The 18,839-nt window shown below is 44.9% G+C and overlaps 1 protein-coding gene across 1 annotated transcript; it reads left to right on the top strand.

The window, feature by feature from the left end:
* Positions 1-857: 857 nt before the first annotated feature.
* Positions 858-17,822, top strand: LUC7L (LUC7-like (S. cerevisiae)). Its single transcript, XM_009578753.1, has 10 exons — positions 858-867; positions 1,591-1,685; positions 6,691-6,789; positions 7,504-7,614; positions 8,274-8,417; positions 8,855-9,031; positions 9,859-9,947; positions 14,028-14,057; positions 15,009-15,173; positions 17,681-17,822. Exons 1-10 carry the CDS (start codon positions 858-860, stop codon positions 17,820-17,822), a joined length of 1,062 nt encoding a protein of 353 aa, XP_009577048.1.
* The last annotated feature ends 1,017 nt before the right edge of the window (positions 17,823-18,839 follow it).

The raw sequence follows: 18,839 nt of genomic DNA, 5'->3' as shown, positions 1-18,839 counted from the left end.
CGCCCCTGGCCCTAGAAAGCGCCCGGCGTGGCCCAGCCCCGGGAGGAGCCCGCCGCTCCGGGCCCCCGCTGCCGCGGAGAGGTTTTAGGGAAAGCTCCGTGCCCGGGCCGCGCCGTACGTACAGAGGCATGTAGGTAGGTGTGCTGGCGGGAGCCGGCCGCTGTAGTTGTTGTCCAAGAAAAGAAATGTGACAGCCTGTGCAAAATGCCTTCCCGCTGCGGTTTGTATCTCCTTTCTGCGACCTGCTGAGTACTTAAATTCCCTTTGGCACATTAGCAGGGCTGTTCAGGTACTTTGCACTTTGTTTCGTAAGTGAATAAGTGCTTTTCTTTCTTTGTGTATTGAGTTGCTATTGAATTGCTTCCCATATTTTTATTTCATACAAACTGAACAATTGTGGCCCCTCTATTTTATTTATAAAGGTTCAGTGTATCTTTGCCTGCCTACATCAATCTGCAAGGGAGTTGCAGAAAAGCCTCATGTTCATCGAGCCGTGAGTCACAACCAATTTTTAAAGCTGTTATAACAAAAAAAAAAAAGTGTTTGCTTTTTTTTCACAAGTAACTTTAAAAGTGTAGCTTAGAAAGAAAAAAAAAATAAATAAAAGAAACATTTTCAGTAGACACAACATTATTCCTGGATGCTTGCGAATCCTAAACTATATTCATACTTTAGTATTACACATACCTGTGTCATATACACAGATGAGCTTTAAAATTGTCACATACCATTACCACTTTGCCTTTACTTTTATGTATCATTCCCCTGACTTCCTTACTGCAGGTGTGGGCAAGAAAACTTTTCCTTTAAAACTTTTCAACAGTGGGCATAAAATTCTGCAGCTGAGGTCTTGAAGAATGCAGATGGGTATAGTATATGTTGGAGCTCGCAGTGTGTATTGACTAACTTTGTTTCTTTTTTTAATTTTTATTTTTTTGCTTTTCTGATATTGTCTTGTTTAAGTGGCTCCTGAGTGTAAAATGTCTCCTGAGGGTGGGACGTGGGTGGGAAGCACGCTTCGTGTTCCAGGCCAAGACCTACAAGATTCATCTTTGCACGGCCTTGGAAAGCACACTGCAGATTTGGTTTTCAAACCAAATGGACCGATATCTTAATTATCAGATGAGCAAATAGCAATCGCCTATAAAAACTGTCCAGCACAGCCCTGTTTTGTGATTCATGGCCCTCCGATAGTGTGGGTTTCGGTACCTCCTGCCCCTTCCTCACAGTAAAAAAGGGGGGGGAAAAAAAAATAAAAGGTTTTGGCTGTGAGCCAGACTGTCTGTCTCCTTTTTTCTCTTCTGGCTGTGCTGTCTCTTTATATGGATGACAGGCCTTGGACGTTACTTGGCTCGCCAACACTGTGTTAACATGGTGTACTGGATGAATAAACGCTAAAATAGTGTTTGTTGCCAATTATAAGTGTTCCAGAATATCCTGTTACCCTCTAAGCTTTTTCTGAGTAATTTTGGGGAGCAGGAACACCAAGTATTTTAATCTGCATATTGAGGCGAAATGATCATACCGACGTCTTTTTTCTCTTACCGGTATTCTAATGTCTCCTTATTTAAAATCACAAATGAATTTCAGGAGATGAAACCAGACAAAGGGTGAAGTTTACAGACGATCGTGTTTGCAAGAGCCACCTCCTGGATTGCTGTCCTCATGATATCCTGGCCGGAACAGTAAGTATATTCTCTGTAATAAGGAATTCTGGTGAGGCAGATGTTGGTACAGCTCTTCAGGGCTCGCCTGTGCATCGTAGGTAACTTCTGGGAGAGATCAGACTTTCTGTGCCCAAGGAGCAGTCACAATTTTAATTTCAGGTTCTGCGACCTGCGTATGGAACCGCTGAAGTCAGGAGCTCTCTGAATTTGCTTGAAATGTTTTTTCTCTCACAATCCCACGTGAAGTTGCAAGATTATTTCTCTTTTAGCAGTTTGTGATGGTTAGGGCCTGAAACTTGTCCTGTGGAGGTTGCAAGATCGTAGTTAGCCTGGTGTCCTGGGCGCTCTAGTTCACTGTTGCATCTTCAGGTTAGCAAGCTTTTTTTTTCTGACCAGCTGCGATAATCCTTAATCTTTGGAGCTTTTCAGCCTCCTCTCTCCAACCACGTGCTGTTCTCCTGATGGCATGGTGGCTTTTTCATCATTACTGGTTGGTGTGCTAATGGCAGGTTACAGCTCAGGCCGACTTTGTCTTTGGAGTTGGTTGGTCTGAGCAGTGTGTCGCTTTGCCTGACTGGTTTGAAACAGTTGAGTTGGCTCCTTCGCTGCTGCCCTCTGGGGACAGAGCTGGCTGATTTTCAAAGGTTTGGCTCACGTGTTCTCTCTGAGAGCAAAAGGTGACATGGGCTTTTAACAGCGAGGTCTTGCGAAGTAAGTATTCAATTTAGGCATCCAGATGAAGGATTCAGTCTGACTTTCAAAAGAAAACGGTGCATGTCTTTTGTAATTGTTGCTATATTACAGAATTGCAGGATGGAGATGAATATGGATGTTTGAAATCCATCTTTACCCTCACTGTTTGACAGTAAATACTGTGGCGATTCACGTTGTCCACCTGCTTAACCAGATTGTTTAAAGATACCGTCATTATTTATAGCCCTTCCTGCTGTTATTTCAAGAGCTGGGTTTGACACAGTGGGTTCCCAGCGAAGGGGAGGGCTGGCACTCCTTCCTCCGTGTCGCTGCGATAGCAAGGCTCTGTGGCAGCACTAGCAGAAAGAGCTTTAGCAAAAGCTGCCTCAGCTCTGAGCGCTCAGACTTGAGCTTCTCAGTGGCTGCTATTGCAGAATAAGGTTGGAAGTTGAATACCAATCTCTCTGTATCTCTCTCTATTTTTTTATTAATTTGAAGCTCAGATGTATTTTCCAGCGATTGCTCCATCAGCCTCCATATCGCCTCACTTCCATTTCAGAATTTTAAAGCTGCTTAAATCACCCACCCACCTCCATCCTTCGTGCAGGTCACTGTGGTTAGGGTATATTTTTTGACATGAGATTCTACAACGTTTTGGCATCCAAACGGTGTTTTGAAGATGCAGGCTGCCTTCTACCTCTTCTGGCACATTTCCAGGAAGAAGGTAAACGGTGAGTCGAAGGGGTTGAATTAAGTGTTGTGCATGGCTGTTAGAGGTAGTGCCAAAGCCTGGAGGAAGTCTGAGGTGTTCAGATGCGTTTGCGAGTCTCCTGCGGCAGAGAAGCACATTGAGGAATCTGTTCCTCTTGCTTCTGTTGTTACTTGTCTGCAGTGAGTTGTCTCTTCCCTCTTGCTGTGGAATTTGTGCTCACAAATCTTGCAAAGGAGCAGGAAGGAAGGCAGCTTCTGCGCAAGTGATCTTGTGGATCACTCAGATGATCTTATGGTGGCCTTTAAGTGGCTGTGGAGCTCTCACGCTGCTGTTAGCACGGTCTTAGGGGCAAGAAAAAGTATTGGTGCCACAGATCTGTGTTGAAAGAACATGTGATGTCCGGAACGGGAAGAGCATTTCAGCTGTCAGCACTACCAGCACAGAAAGAAAACTGGAATGTGCAGGCGTTCCTTGTGATGTTGGCATCTTACGGTGCTCCATTAAGGGAAGAGCTGTGTGGGTGAACCAGCCTCAGCTGGATGGGGTAGCATCCATCTCTGCATGTGTATTATTGCGGAAATCAGGACCTTGGATCTTTTTGGAAACTTCCAACAGATGCTCCAAGCCTTCTGGTGCTGCTTATGTTGCATCCTCCCCCCAAAGGCATTCTTATTGCTGCGTCCTTCACGTTTGCAGATACTCCTTAGTGGGAGGCTGATTGGAGACGGGCAGGAAGCTGGATCCCTTGGGTAGCTGTGCTCGGTGAAATGTGATGGAGTCCCATTCACTGACCTTCAGGAGCAGAGTAAGAGAAGGAGTCCAGACTATAAGTGAAGCTCTGGAATATTCCTGAGAGCTGCAGAAGCCATGCTGATGTTTGCTTTGTTTAGGTGGGCCAGTGTTCCTGGTCATAAGAGCCTTTGGCCCCAGTTATCACTAAATAAGCTACAGTGGTTCTCTTTTTGGTCTCCATGGGAAAGGAGGAAAATTCTGGGAGAACACAAGTTAGTTTAGTATGCACATGTGCTGTTATCAGGGGACTTGTCACTAGATCGTTAGTGGCCTGCACTGAGTTAGCTTTGCAGCTAATGGTAAGCATATTTCTGTCAGTGGAAGTACTGCAGCACGTTCGTAGATGGCATCAGCTGGTAATCCTCCTGAATTTTAGCTCCACTAATAAGTGGACAGACGAGTCTGAAAGCTGCCCAGGTAGAACATAGCTCGGAAATTACATTCAGGGAATTAATTGTGTCCCCCACTGGGAGTTATGAGTGAGCTGAAATCTGTAGGTTGCAGGATTGTTTCGTGGGAGTCTGTGCTTTCCTTTTTCACTTGGGCAAAACTCTGCAGCTCTGATTAAGGAGCCTTCCTCTTGGAAATAGACTTTCTGGCAAGTTAGTGGTTTAGCGGAGATCATAAGAAATACCTCAGAATGTGGATTGCTCAGCAAATGTGAGCAGGACTAATTATCAGTGGCATCTAAACGTATTAAATCTTTGTGTGTATGGGGGGGTTAAATCTTTACTCAGGCTCTACTGGTTATACTCAGGCTCTACTGGTTATCTGTCTCAAATACCTGTGTTATAAACGTGTGTTGACTGGAGCAAGTCACGATCACTGCTGGGAAGGGTGAGTATTTGATGACAGGCCTTCCCTGAGACGAGAAGATTCTTTGAGACAGAAGGACTAGTGGTCTTACCTGAAGTGAGCAATACCTGTGAAAATCTCCATGCACCTAGATCATCTCGAAGGACGTGGAGGAAGACTTGAGGTTTCTATGCTGGTGAGGCCTAAACGTTCTCTCCTCGAGGAAGAGGTTGAGAGATTCGTTGCCTTTTAACAAACAGGGAGAGGAATACGGAGCACGCTGTCGGCTCTTCTGAAGTTTTGGGTTGGAGACCCTTCTCTGAAGTGGAGCTAGCTTGCAAGAAGAGTTCAGATAAGAATACTTAGGGTCTTTGAGAATCACGTGGAGTATCACTATTTTCTCCCTATGTTGGGAAGGGATCTCAGTAGAATGACCGTAAGAATAAAAGATTTAAGTCATGTTGTGCTCTGCCGTTGTGGAAAGTTATTTTTGTGGTAGAATAACAGCGGCTCGCTAGCGTTCTTTGAAGAGGCTTGTCTGAAGATGAACATGATTAAGCTCAAAGTACGGAACGTTTTTTTTTTTGTAGGCATTAAATTTCCACCATTAGAGAGCTCAGCAGGACTATTCCTGGATGCAGTGTCTGTTTCTGTAGCCTGCTACCAGTGGCCTCCTGTTTCTGGTAAATCTGAGCAAAATGAGGAAGACTAAATAATGGCAAGCCATCTGAAATTGTTTAAAAAAGAAAAGCTAATAACACAGGTAACTGCTGAATACCTGAGCATTACCTGGTGGAGCTTCCTGTAGTTGCTTTGCTTCATTCTAAACACTTCATTGCTGCTCTCTGAGTGCATTGCTTCACATAAACGTCCCTGGCACCCCCAGCTCTAGTTTGTGATGTTCTGCAGGGATTCTGTGTTGATCCCGATTTAGCTGTATTTAGCTTTTTCTGCAGTTCAGTGGGTTGACACCTGTTGTGCTGTGTTCAGGTTTGGGCTTCTCAGGACTGGTGGTGACTGGGAGAGAAGAGGATGGCTGGCTGGGGTGTTCCTTCATGTGATGACATGTACCCTGCCATTCGTACTGTGGCTCACACTTAGGCCTTTTATTATTCTGGCTTTCAAAATGTCATATTCTTTTTGTATTTTAAGAATGAGAGAAATGTTCTCTGTTACATATTGATAATGTCGAAATGCAATTTCCATGTTTTGAGAGCATAATTAACTTCGTTTCATGTGGCTGTTAACTACTAGGTTGGGGAAAAATAACAAATTTAAATAGCATCTACTGCAACGGGAATGACAGGCAGCATGCAAGTCAGAGCTTTCTGGGAAGGGAGATGCTCTCAAGAAGTCTCTCATTAGATGGGCTTATGCGTAGGAATTAGCTTTGCTGGGCAGGTTTTAAAATTCCAGGCTGCAGCTGAATGTGGGAAGGGGCTAGCTGTAGAATTACGAGTCTGTTGTTGCTGAGTGTGGGTTTGTGCTTTTCTACTGGCCATACCTCTTATTCCCTTAGGTCCACTTGTTCTTGATAGGAAGCATTCTGTCTGTGTTCTATGATTTGGTATCTTTCAATATGTTACTAGGGCTCGTCCTGACAGAGATATGCTTTTCCAGGTGAGCGTTAAACAGGGTTAAATGTTAAACAAAGCTGTATGTTTCGCTGTGCTGTAGCTCTGTAATAGGAGGCATTTGGAGTTAGTGCCCATTGAAGGAGTCGCTGCTCCAGTATGCTGTGCCTTCCCAGCTCCCTCCCAGCAATTTCTAAGGCTGTGCTGTGACCTAGAGCAGGAGTAGGACTAGACTTAAAACATTTGGGGTGTTTTAATGTTGTTCCAGGAACACCTAGAAAAGGGATTCTAGCAAGCATGTGGTTCTTCTGGCTAGTTCTGTTGCTGACAGGTTAAGAGGAAGCTCTTCTTCCTAAAAAGGCTGTATTTTGATATACAGGTGGCAAGAGTTAAGTATCTGCTGCTTGTTGCCATAATGGAGGGTTCTCCCATTGATTTTCCTTTTTCTTTTCAACAGCGAATGGACCTGGGAGAATGTACAAAGATCCATGACTTGGCACTGCGAGCAGATTATGAGATTGCAAGTAAAGAGAGAGACCTGTTTTTTGAGCTGGATGTGAGTACAGAGAAATTCTTTTTACCTTTGTGGAAACTGCGTCTTGAAGTTATTTGGCTGAACAATAGAACTCAGTGGGCATTGCAGCTAGCCATGTTATTTGATGTGTTATCTGACAAGAATGTACAGCCCCTGCCCAAATGCCGGATTGATTGCTGACTTGAAATTGTAAAAGTAATTATGGTCCTTGCAATCCCATTAGTCCAGCTAGCTGCGAGGCTTCTCTGGCATTCCTTGCATCCCACACCTGCTGCTCTGTACCAGGTCATCGTAACCTGGTGGCCTGTCCCAGAAGATTTGACGTTAAAAGCCTTCTGCTCTGTGGTTTCGCTTTTGCCAGATTTAGCTTTCTGTGATGGAACAGATCAAGTGGAAGAACAATTCTGTCTTCCCTTTTTACGTTATTCCAGTGCTTTTGTCTTTGCACCTGTTGCTCGTGTGTTGGAGGTTCCAGTGCAAAGCAGTCTTAATGTGAGCATTCTGTTATGTGTCAGAGTAAAGGAACTGTGTCAGGTTCCAGGCAGATGACAGACTTAAGGGCAGGGATCAAATTTTACTTTTTCTGCAAAGCGTCATATATTTTTTTTCTCAAGGCATCCATTCTTGAGGTTGTTTGTGCATTATCCAGGGATTGCACCAGCTAGCTGTTGGCTGTCAAAGCTAGATCTGGCATGGGGAGCATCTTTATTCACAATTCTTTGTCCGAACATGCAGGCGATGGATCACCTGGAATCCTTCATCGCGGAGTGTGATAGGAGAACAGAACTGGCCAAGAAACGCCTGGCTGAGACACAGGAAGAGATCAGTGCTGAAGTGTCTGCAAAGGTATTGTCCTTTCATTAAACGTTTGTTCTGCAAGTCTGTGTGAGAGCACTCTGACACCATTGATACCGGGAAGTTAGGCTCCACAAAGGCTTTGTGGTTTCCAGCCATCCTCCTCAAATGCTGCTCTGGCTGTTCTTGTGACAAACTTACTGGTTCAGAGGGCCATAGTAGTGTAAAACATGAACTCTAAAATAGGTTGCTTTAGCATGGCAATAAAGTATATCGTTTTTACCCCACACTATTCCATGTTAATGTAATAGCTTAGAATAGTAAATCCATCCCATGATTATTGTCTTTTCACTTAGTAAATGCTCATGGAGTTTCCTCTTTAGGAACTTGCTTCACTGGGACAATACAAAGTATTTCTGAAGCTGGTTTTGCAGACTTCATCCTGTCCTGCAAGCCAGAAATCTGCCACCGTTTGCGGCAGAACTGATGATGTCCTCTCCATGTCTAGTTTCTCTCTTTGCTATGTGTCTGTGACTGCATTGCCTGTACTCGGCCCACCAATCCCTTTTTGTTGGGACTGCTTTGACTTGGAGATTTATGGTCATCTACCAACTGCTTTTATTAAACAATATTTTTTAGAGAAAAAAGAAAAGTCATCTTGCAAGCTTTAGCAAGTTTTTTGTCTTATTAAAAGACATTATTCTCTTTAGGCAGAGAAAGTACATGAGCTGAATGAAGACATTGGAAAACTCCTAGCTAAAGCTGAACAGCTGGGAGCTGAAGGAAACGTTGACGAGTCTCAGAAGATCCTGATGGAAGTGGAGAAAGTCCGAGCAAAAAAGAAAGAGGCAGAGGTATGGCCGTGGTTCTCCTATGAATTGTAATAGCGGACTGAGCTAGGCTGAGTACATGACAAACAGCTGGGCGGTTCCTACCTCTTTTCCTATGTTGCCAGTACTTCCTTTTTCAGTTTCAGCCATGTGCCAGCAAGCAGTTGGCAGTGTAGCGTCATAGATGAAGAAGAGCTTTTTAGAAATTTTTATCTAGTGAAGATAACTGACTGGGGCGGGGGGGGATTCGTCCTCTGAAATATTTGGTCACTAGTCACTTGCAGGAGTAGACTGTCAGGTTAGCTGTGCTCGCAAAGCGTTTTGTACGGCACCTCCTTTATACTGAGGGTGTCTTTCTGATTCTTGAAAGCGGCAGGGCAATTCTTTGCAGGGGTTTCCCTGGAGGGTTGTGACTATGTAAGGGCTCCCTGACATTTGCCTGTTTTTTTGCCTCCCTTTAGGAAGAATACCGAAATTCAATGCCTGCATCCAGTTTCCAGCAGCAGAAGCTGCGTGTGTGTGAAGTCTGTTCAGCCTATCTTGGTCTCCATGACAACGACCGGCGTCTTGCTGACCACTTTGGAGGCAAATTACACTTGGGTTTCATTCAGATTCGTGAGAAACTGGATCAGCTGAGGGTAATCCTCTCTCTTTTAAACCTTCTCCTTGTAGTTCTGAAGACATTCAACACTTCTATTAAATTCATATGGGATTCTTTGCAGAGTGCCTGCAGAAGCCCAGAAATTTCTGACTGCAGAATCCCTGAAACTTCAAATGGAGGTTTGCATAGCCTCACATGTTCTGTAATTTCTGGGTTACTAAATAAGTACCCTCAGAATTAGTCAAACCAGATCACTGCTGTCATTTCTTCCTTAAATAGAGCAATGGTACAGTTGCATGTTTCTCATTGGCTGAAATTTGTCACTGTGGGTTTTTTGACTATTGAAGAGCACTTTCAGACCTCTTAACGAAATGCTTGAACTGAAGTTTCACATAGTGCTGTCAGTGAATGTCTTCAGTAGCTGAAGTGATTAGAAGTTTCCTGGAATGGTTTGTAGTGGAGTTGCGGTACTGGCCTTGCTTGCAAACACAGACCTTTAGACTGCTCGAGTAAGAGTTGTGATATCTGTGCCTTATTCAGGCAGTATATCGAGGTCAGTGCCTCGACTGATCATTGTCACAAGGCCAGAGCGCTGTTTCATTGTGTGTCATGTATACTCATGGCGACACAGTCCTTGCCTCAAAGCTTACGCGCTTGCCTCTGAGAGCACAAGCAGAGTAGGGAGTGGCATTTCTTGCACTGATGTATGTTAGTGAAGTTGCGAGGAAAATGAGAACCTTGATGGAGATCTTGACTAGCAAAATGCAGTGAAACAGTTTTTTGTCTTACTACCTGAACAGTCTCCCTGCAGATCTCTCTGACCTGTTACTGTATGGCTGAAATACGATGTGAATTTTTTTCTAGAAAACAGTGGCAGAAAAACAAGAGAAGAGAAACCAGGATCGTTTGAGACGGAGAGAGGAGAGAGAACGAGAGGAGAGAATGGGCAGACGGTAAGTGGAAGCTGATAACTGGTTTGTGAAGTTGGTTGTGAAATAGTCTCATTTCTTGTATTTGAGCACTGCAGGAAAGCAGCATCTGCTGCTGGAGCAGCTGTTGGAAATGCTCCAGATGCTGCATGAGCACCTTGGCATTCAGTTAAAGATGAAAACAAATGGACAAAACCCCCACCTTAGAGTGATTGTATGTGTATTGTTTTAACCTCCATTGTGTATCTGAAAGATGTGAGCTCCCTTTAATCTTCAGGCTTACATTGGTCTAGTCCCTGTCTTTGGGAAGCTGAATCTGGATAAAATGCCCTCATCTAGTCCCGCATCTGAGTGGCAAAGTTTAAGATGAGTGAGGGCTAGGTCTGCTCAAAAGGCAGTAGTCATGCAAAAATTCCCTGGACAGCCCTCCTCACTTCTAGGCTAGGAGGTGGTAGCAGAATGGAGCTGGTATCCATGAGCCAGATGGTGGGCTGCCTGTCTTGCTCAGAAACTTTTCTGCAATAACAGTGACGTGCTTTTGGCACAGCTTTTCAAAACACTTCCTAGGGGATCCGAGGGATCCCAAGGAGTGGCTGCTTCTGGTGGTTGTGGCCGTATGTGTCACCTTCTGCTCATACGTGTATAATCCTTGGGCAGTGGGAGTGGCTGCAACGTTGGTATTCTCAGGACAAGCTCTTCTGCCTCTTGCCAGCTGAACTGGAAAAACTATTTCTTCTTTATTTGAACCGAACAGGCACCTTGTGTGTAAACAGCTCAGTTAAACAGCCTGGTGTGGAGAGGGTGGTTATTTGCAATGGTCAGGCAGAGGAAGTGGCTAAGGAGGAATGCTATTCTCACTGTCACAGCATCTCACAGTTACCTCACGTGTTTCTCCTCTTGTACTTCTTGCGTCAAAAACCCTAACCTTGTTGCCTGTGGAAAGCTCTTTTTGACCCTTGGTGTAAACTGCAGAGTGTGTTTCAGCCATCCATGTCCGAGGCATGAGAGATACATAACTGCAGTATGCTCTAATACGGTGCTGGCTTCTGGGTACACGTTGCTGGAAATGCTAGCAAAGAAATACCAGAATCGAAGCAGCTTGGTTTTCTGTGGTCTGCGGCTTGGTGATTTTGGTGTATTGTGAAGATGTAAGCCCCAAATTGTTATGCATTCTCCAATTAGGGTGTTTTATGTGGGTTTTCTCTCCCTGTGTCGTATGAAACGCCAGTTCATGCTGCAGCTTTCTCCTGAACTGCAGCACTTCATATAGAGCCTCACAACTTTCTGGCATCCATGCAAGATTGTCAGTAATGCAGTTATACTTGGGAGCTGCAGAATCTGGAACTGGCTGATGAGTGCAGGAGTTAATCGAAAGGGACTGATGTATGCTGTTGCTACAGACAGAAAGATGGAAATGAAACAAGAAGTGTCTTCCCATGCAGCTGCTTTGTGGCAGGCTCTTTCTGACCCACGGTGAGGACCACATTTAGCCTGTACTCAGTCTGTCTGTCTCCATGGTGCCTCTTCTTCCTGGCATTCATTTCTGTGTGAAAATTGCTCAACAGAATTGCCTTCAGGAAGAGTTCTCCGGATCTCCCCAGAATGCTGGCTTTCTTCCTCCTGTGGCATGTCTGTGGTTTTGTTTTTGTGTTTTGGTTTGTTTTTTTAATCTCAGTTCCTGAGAGTTAAGGAGCCTCTTGTATTCACAGGTAGTCCATGTATGGATGCATCTGATAAGGGGGTTTGAAGATCACTTTTGAATATTTAATGCTTTAAATGTGAAGGGTTTAAGAACTGCACTGAGTTGGTCTAAAGTATGAGTTCTTGCTGGTTGTGGCGGTACTTAGAGACTGTGGCCAGCCTTTGCTCTCGCTCTGTATGGAGGCATCTGTGTGCTCCTTTGTTCAGGTACCAAAGAAAAGCATGTTACGAAGGAGCCAGGAGTGCCATACAGAGGAGGTCAAATTATTTGCCTCTCCAAAATGGGGGCTTGACCCAAAGAAGGAAAATAGTTTTCCCAGTGGACGCTTAGTGTCAGAACTGGACTACAGCCCACATTTCTTGATTTCTCAGCACCTTCTCCTCTGGAGCTGTGCAACACCATGCTTATGGGGCGTTATTCCATCAAAAACTAATCAATGACTTCTACTGCCTTTCAGACTGCCTCTCTTAAGCACAGCTTGATACTTGAAGGAACCACAGCAAATACATTGCCTTCATAATTCTTCTTGTCATATCTTCATATGCAGCATCTTCATGGTGTTATTCAGTAAGAGAAAGAGTACCACTTGACTTCGAGAAGTCTTTGGTGGCTTATAGGCACTATGACATACTAAGGAAACCTGTAGATTCACTTGTGAAACTGCAGCTCTCGCAGACTTTATTAATTTGTCAACTAAACTGTGATTTCCACATAGGAATGAGTGAACTGGGTTGTCACCCTTAGTGGTAAATAAGCACAAGTCCTTTGTTTGGTGACTGTGACTTGCCGGTGACTGCGGGCTACCCAGTAATCTCTTAAGACTAAAATTCTGTGGAGAGCTCTTGGAAGAGCAGACCTCGGTATTTGCTTCCAGAGTACACCAGCAAACAAGACTAAGTGCAGTTGCCAAATGGATTTCCTTTGTAATAAGTTGGACAAAACACAGGTTATGAAACTCAGCACATAGCCTCTGTGATGCTGGGATGAAAAAGAGGGGGGCGGGGGGGGAAGCTCAGCCTCTCACTTCTCTGGACAGCAGTCTTCTACTGTCTCCGGCTGTATACTGATTCAGGCTAGCAAGGAAAGTGCTGTTTTGTTGGATGCTTCCTGAATTCTGAAGTCTAGCGCTAGGGAGTGATTATCGGGAGTTTATTGTGCAAAATCCTGCTCAGATCACAGGCGTGGAAGGGTTTTTCAGGGGATGTGGAATGGCTTTGTGTGGCTGTGTGCACTGGTGATTCAGAATAAAGTGATCAGGAGGAAAAGAACATTAAGAACTTGGAGTAATTACAACCACCACTGCCTGCCAGGCATCTACAGGAGGTCCTGCTGCTCTGTCAGGTCCTGTTACATGAAAAAGGAGGTGTGTGGTTATTGCCTTGCTCTCCTGGTTTATCAGCTTTTCCTTCATCTGGTCCACTAAACAAGGAGACCGGCCGCTTCTCAAGTAAAGCAAAAAGAGACCGTTCAGACAGTGTGTGAAGTTTTGGTGTAGGCTGGCTCTGAAACGTGACCGTAGAGAAAAAGGGAGGGCGTATCTTTCACGTGGAGTGATATTTTAAGTGGTGCTGCGTAATGGCCCTTCAGAAGGTAAAAGAGTTGTGACATTGTTATTTACAGACTGTCAAAAGCTAATGCTTACAGCGTTAAGGTTAGAGTGCTGTACATGAGCTCTGAAGCCATGGAAATGTGAGAAAGAATAGTTGAGTCTTGGATGATTGTTCTCAAGTTGCTTTCTAAGCCTGGGATGAAGGATTTTCTGTGTATCTCAGTTACTTTTCAGAAATAGTTCTTCCCCTGTGTCTGTGTCTTCTCTTTTTTTTCTAGCTCATCTTTCCCAAACAAGAAAAAAAATCATTGATGCAAATTTCCATCTAATGTTAAATAAATGTGAGGAGTGAGAAAATCCCGTATTTTCTCGTTATTAAAACCTTTTTAATGTACAACTACCTCAAAGGAACCATAATTGGAGAACTCTCAAGTGTCTTTCTGACTGGAGAGTGGCACTTTTTCTTGAAAATATTAGAGTTGATCTAGTTGATGTTAGGCTTCAGAGGGTAAAGTATCTATGAAATATGCACAACAAACTTAAAGTTGGAGAGGTTCGTTGTGGTGTTTTATTAACAGAGACTGAACCTTTTCTGTTCTGACAAGCTCTGCATGTAGAAACTAGTATTTCTACAAAGTTCTTCAGTTTTTGACAAATTCCCATTGCCCCTGCCCCCACAAATTGAAGATAATTAAATGTTTTAATGGTTTTATGGCAACCTTTTTTTTAACGGACGTGTTACTGGGGGTATTGTTGTGTTCCTGTGAAGAGCTGCCAGGGTGAATGGGTTGTTATACTGAAAACCCACTGACTAGTCATACCTTCTCTCGCTTAACTCTCCTCTTCTTTCTAGGTCTGGATCAAGAAATAGAGATCGTCGAAGGTGAGTGTACAGTTCTCCTACAGTTCCCCCAAATACCTATTTGTGTTTCTATCTAGCTACTGAGGTTTTTCCTGGGTCTCAGTTGGAGTTCACTCAGTGCCCCGCAGCCTCTTTGTTTTGCTCCCTGAAAGAAATGGGAACTACTGCATGGGCACTGCAGTGCTGCTGTGCAACTTCATGTCACCCGTTGGGCTAGAAGGCAGATGCTGGCTAGCCCGGTCAGGACAGAGGTGCTGTGTGCTCCCGAGTACGAGTCTAAGAATGTACCTGATGCCTCTTTCAATAAATGTCTAATATACTTTCATAGTTTTAATGCCTGAAATATATCTGTTAAATATCTTATACCTCAGATGTAAAAATAAAGACATTCAAGATTAAAGCCCCACATCTCTGTGAAAAGCTTACCTTAACGGTATGACGGCATTCTCTGTGATCACGTACCTGGACATCTTCCTCTCTACTGCTTTCCATGTACATTGGCACCCTTTCTTTGTTTTTAGAGCAGATTGAAACAAATCTGCCTCTGAAGTGCAGTACTTTCACCAGGGAGGCTCTCTTTTGGCAGACTGCCATATGGGTTATGGTAATTTCACATGCCACTTACTTTGGCCTCTCTTCTACTTATACAGGCCCATTTTGAGTGAGGCACGGTTGGTAAGCTTTGCTGTAGGCATCAGCACATGCTTACATTTATGGTGGGAGCTTTTTATATGAGCTTCCCAGCAAACTGAATTTACCCATTGGCATTTTGTTGGAGGCGTGAGGCTCAGGAGGGAGATGCCCACCCTGTGGGTGATCTGCCTTCTGTGTTGGCAGGGATGCGGCTGGGGGGGGTGAGTGCTGATGCTCTGGGTATTTGTTACTCGGGAATGTCTGAGAGATGGGCTCAGGTGTACAGATCCGATGTACTGGCCAGTCTCCTGAGTCTGAGGCAATCTGTGTCCTCTTCAGATCACGGTCTCGGGATAGGAGGCGAAGACGCTCGAGATCGGCTTCCCGTGAACGGCGGAAGTCTCGCTCCCGCTCCCGAGACCGACACAGACGCCACCGGAGCCGTTCCCGCAGCCACAGCAGAGGTCACCGACGGGGGTCCAGAGACAGGAGTTCAAAACACAAGTATGTATTCCTCACACGAGTGCTTCTGGAAAGGGGAGTCCTTGGCATCGCAGTGAGCCTCCCCAGTCCCTTAGAGTGAGCAGGAGTACGACCGGTTTCTCAAGTTAGCAGCTGCAGTGTCCTGTACCAGCTCCTGGGCCAAAGCGGGATTTCCCAGTGGCCGTTCATAGGTGGCCTCATGTGAGAGCAGTAGGGCAGTAGCTGTACAGCGAGATCCCGGCTTGAGAGTCTGGGAGATGGAACTGGTTCCCTGATTTGCAGTGCTGAGCCTTGAGAAATTGCTGGTTGTCTTGTGCTGCTTCTCATGCAAAGGCCTGCTTGAGCTAACTGAGCCTCCCCAGGCCGGTAAAAGCCAAGTAATTAAGAGGCAGTTTTGACGTTACATTTCTATGGTTATCTTCTGCTTCCCAGCTTCTTTCTCTCAGTGCTGCCAAGGGGAAGGAAGCGTACGATTTGGGATCTGGGGGAAGTCTTCTGTTAGAAGGCTGGTAGAGAGACAGACAGTTCTTTAGGAATCTGCACTAGAGGGAGGGGAAAAGGAAGCCAGGAGGAGGAGTATACCATTCTCCTGTCACTGAGGAGAAGCGCTGTAGTCCAAAGAAGGGCTTTCAGTCTCTTCTGAAACTCAGCAAAACACCCAGTGTGTTGGAGGAAGGATGAGGCAAGCATACGTAGGAGTATTAGAAAAATTGAAAGGAATCATTGTGTTTCCTTACAGCCCTTCTAAGCCCAGGAGCAAGTCTTATCACCGGGTGCTTGCTGAAGTTAGATCTGGCTTTTTTTAAATGCTCCTCATTAACAGGGGAGTGCTTTAGCACTGTCTCACCTGCTTAGGTACCACCACTCAAGTATAGTTCTAGAAACAAACCTACTGTTGTGTGTCTTGTGTCACTTTAGCTAAGGGGTAAGAACAGGTTTTAAAGATACCTGATGAAGGGGAGGGAAATAATGGTCTGAAAAAATAAGTCTGTTAATTGAGGGGGGTATGTAAATACTGTTGATTCTCCAATGGCTGAGATACTAAAGTCCTTTTTTAAATCTGTCTTGAACATGAAAAATAAAGAAAAGAAGTTTGGACAATTAGGAAGTGAGGAAGACCCTGTAATAACTATTACTAAAGAGCAGGTAAGGGATTACTTCGAAAACCTTGAACACATTCAAATCAGCCCATCGAGATTGTAGGGGGATTGGCTAGCTGACATATTTTCACAAAATTACTGAGAACTGGGGAGAGACCAGAATCAGTTTAAGAAAATAAAATAAAACCAAGAGAACAAACAGAAAAACCCTGTTCCCTGAAAGAGCGTAGGTTCTGTTTTCACCTTGAGAATTAATGAAACCTGCATTCAGGTTCTTCTGGTCTGAGGTCTCACTTGTATAAAGTGGAGTGCCCGTGGCAGGATCTGGAGATCTCAGGGTAGGAGGACTACGGGCAGCAGACATTGTTGTGGGAACAGGAAGAGAGTTCATCTCATCAGGCAGACTCATGTTGTCTTCTGGTTAAATGACACAGTTTAATGAAAATGAAATGGCTTATGTGATACAGAGGGCTGTAAGGTTTTAATATATCAATTGTGCAGTATTTCCAAGCCTTACAATCAGCATGAATGAAAGCTGGAACCTCTAAGGTATCTGCCGGGTCCTCCTCTTGCGACTGTAAAGAAAAACCTGCGTACTGAGTCCTGGGGTAAAACATGCTGGCTCTGCAGGGTCTGTGAAAGCCTCTGCCTCGTTCTGAAGGGGTGCGGGCCGCTAGAGCTCATTTGGGATCAGCACCCTCTGAAGGCTGCTAGTCGATAAGCTGGCATGAATCACACAGGAGAGCAGCCTTTTCAGATTGGACCTAGTAGGAAGCCCTCTGCTTAATTCTGTGTGGGCCGATACAGCGAAGCACTGCTGAAAATCTGTAGCGGTCATTTGGGCAGGCTGTGAAAAGATTTGCCCGTTGTGGGCTGTGAATATAAATCTGTATCATCCTGGCTTTGAACACAGGATGCTGCCAAGGACGACACTTGTCAGGATGCAAAGCTGCGCAAGCGTTTGAGTCCAAAGAATACAGTTGGTATTTAAAGCAGTTGAGCAGAAAGCCACTAGCTTAGAGCATAATGAAAAAAACACTCTAGAAGACACAAACAGAGCTGAGTGATAGATGAGGAAGGAATCGCAGGCACTTTAGTATGGCCCAGGAAACTAGTAAGGGGCCCAGGGAAGACCTCAGAGAGCCCCTGTGGCAACAGCTTGAAAGGATCACTTTAAGGAGAGAGTAACAAAGCCTGTGCCGTGCACTCAGCGCTGCAAAACTGGTGTTCCCTTGCATAAAGCTTGTAGAGGGACCAGAGTTGCTGTCTTGGGGGACACCACTCCCGAAATGGCAGTATCTAGGCACATTTCTGTAAGAAACTTGTGTTATGTCACAGCCCTGCTAGGGGAAGATGTTGTAATTTTATGCATATTTGAAAATTCTTTTAGTTGTGAAGCTTATAGCGATGGTTTACTTTGTACTTCAGATCTTCTAGAGATCGATCTTCAAGAGAAAAGTCACGAGACAGAGAGAGAAAAGAGAAGAGCTCTTCTGAGAGGCGGCACGAGAGCACAAATGGCAAATCTCGTTCCAAGAGATCAGAAGAGAGAGAAGCTGGCGAGATCTGAACTCAAACGATCTGTGTTGCACTGTAAATAGTCTGATAAACATTCTACACAAAGCCTAAATTTCCCATTTATATTTACTGAATACAACTCATCTTTTGTAGTTTGGAATTTTTATTGTTTGGCAGATAGCTGTGAGTTTGTAGAGACACAGAGTTACGTACTGTTTAACAGGATTTTGCTTTAGTAGGAATAAATAAATCCGGAGGGATCGTTTTCCGTTCAGGCCAGTGGTTGACACACTGTGTTTGTCCTGACCCAGCGAACGCGGCAGTCAGGGGCAGTGCTGTGGTCGCAGACCTGCGCGGCCGTGATGTTTGTAACGCTTCAGCCCTTTCCAAAAGATCTACCTGACCCTTTGTGAGCACACCAGTAGCGCTGGTTCTCACTTAATTAATTTTTCCTTCTGTTTATATATGTTAAAAGAAATTCAGAAGTGGGTTTTTTTTTTCCTTTTAGCGCTTAGCCACCTCGTTTTTATGCCTCCAGCATTTGAGAGTTGCCTCAACTATGCCTGCCTGCTAAGTCAAGACAGACAAAATTTGGCCCTGATCTGCCAATTTCGAAAGCTGTTCATCTTTTTGAGGATGACCAAATCAGCTGGAGCACATTTCTAAGATGGGCTCAAGTCTGGTTTTAGTACCTTTACAGATCAGATACCGGGTATAAACAAAACAGTGGAAAATCTGGACTGATTTCTTCTGTAGAGGAGTACAGCCACAGCCAGCCTGCCTATTTACTGCGCACTCCACAGTCGGAGCCTCCTCCAGGGGGTTTTCTGACTTGCAAAAGCAGCGGTGGTGTCTGTTTTTCAAGGCCAGTCAGGCAGAAGGTGGCCGAGGTGACTCGGGATGGAGCAAAACCCAGGGGCAGGGCGAGGACGGGAGCTGCCCATGTCGGTGCCGCTTCTCCTGCGACCGAGGCACCAGCTGTGTCCTGTGGGAGGAATTTGCATATTGTAACTAGCTTATTTGTAACTAGGTTTATTTTACACTAGGGGAGGAAGGCCGCCTTGCTGTG

Source organism: Fulmarus glacialis, unplaced genomic scaffold (genome assembly GCF_000690835.1).
Source record: "Fulmarus glacialis isolate BGI_N327 unplaced genomic scaffold, ASM69083v1 scaffold11090, whole genome shotgun sequence".
Classification (NCBI taxonomy): Eukaryota; Metazoa; Chordata; class Aves; order Procellariiformes; family Procellariidae; genus Fulmarus; species Fulmarus glacialis.
The sequence above is the reverse complement of the archived record's forward strand: the minus strand, read 5'-3'. Positions and strand labels throughout refer to the sequence as shown.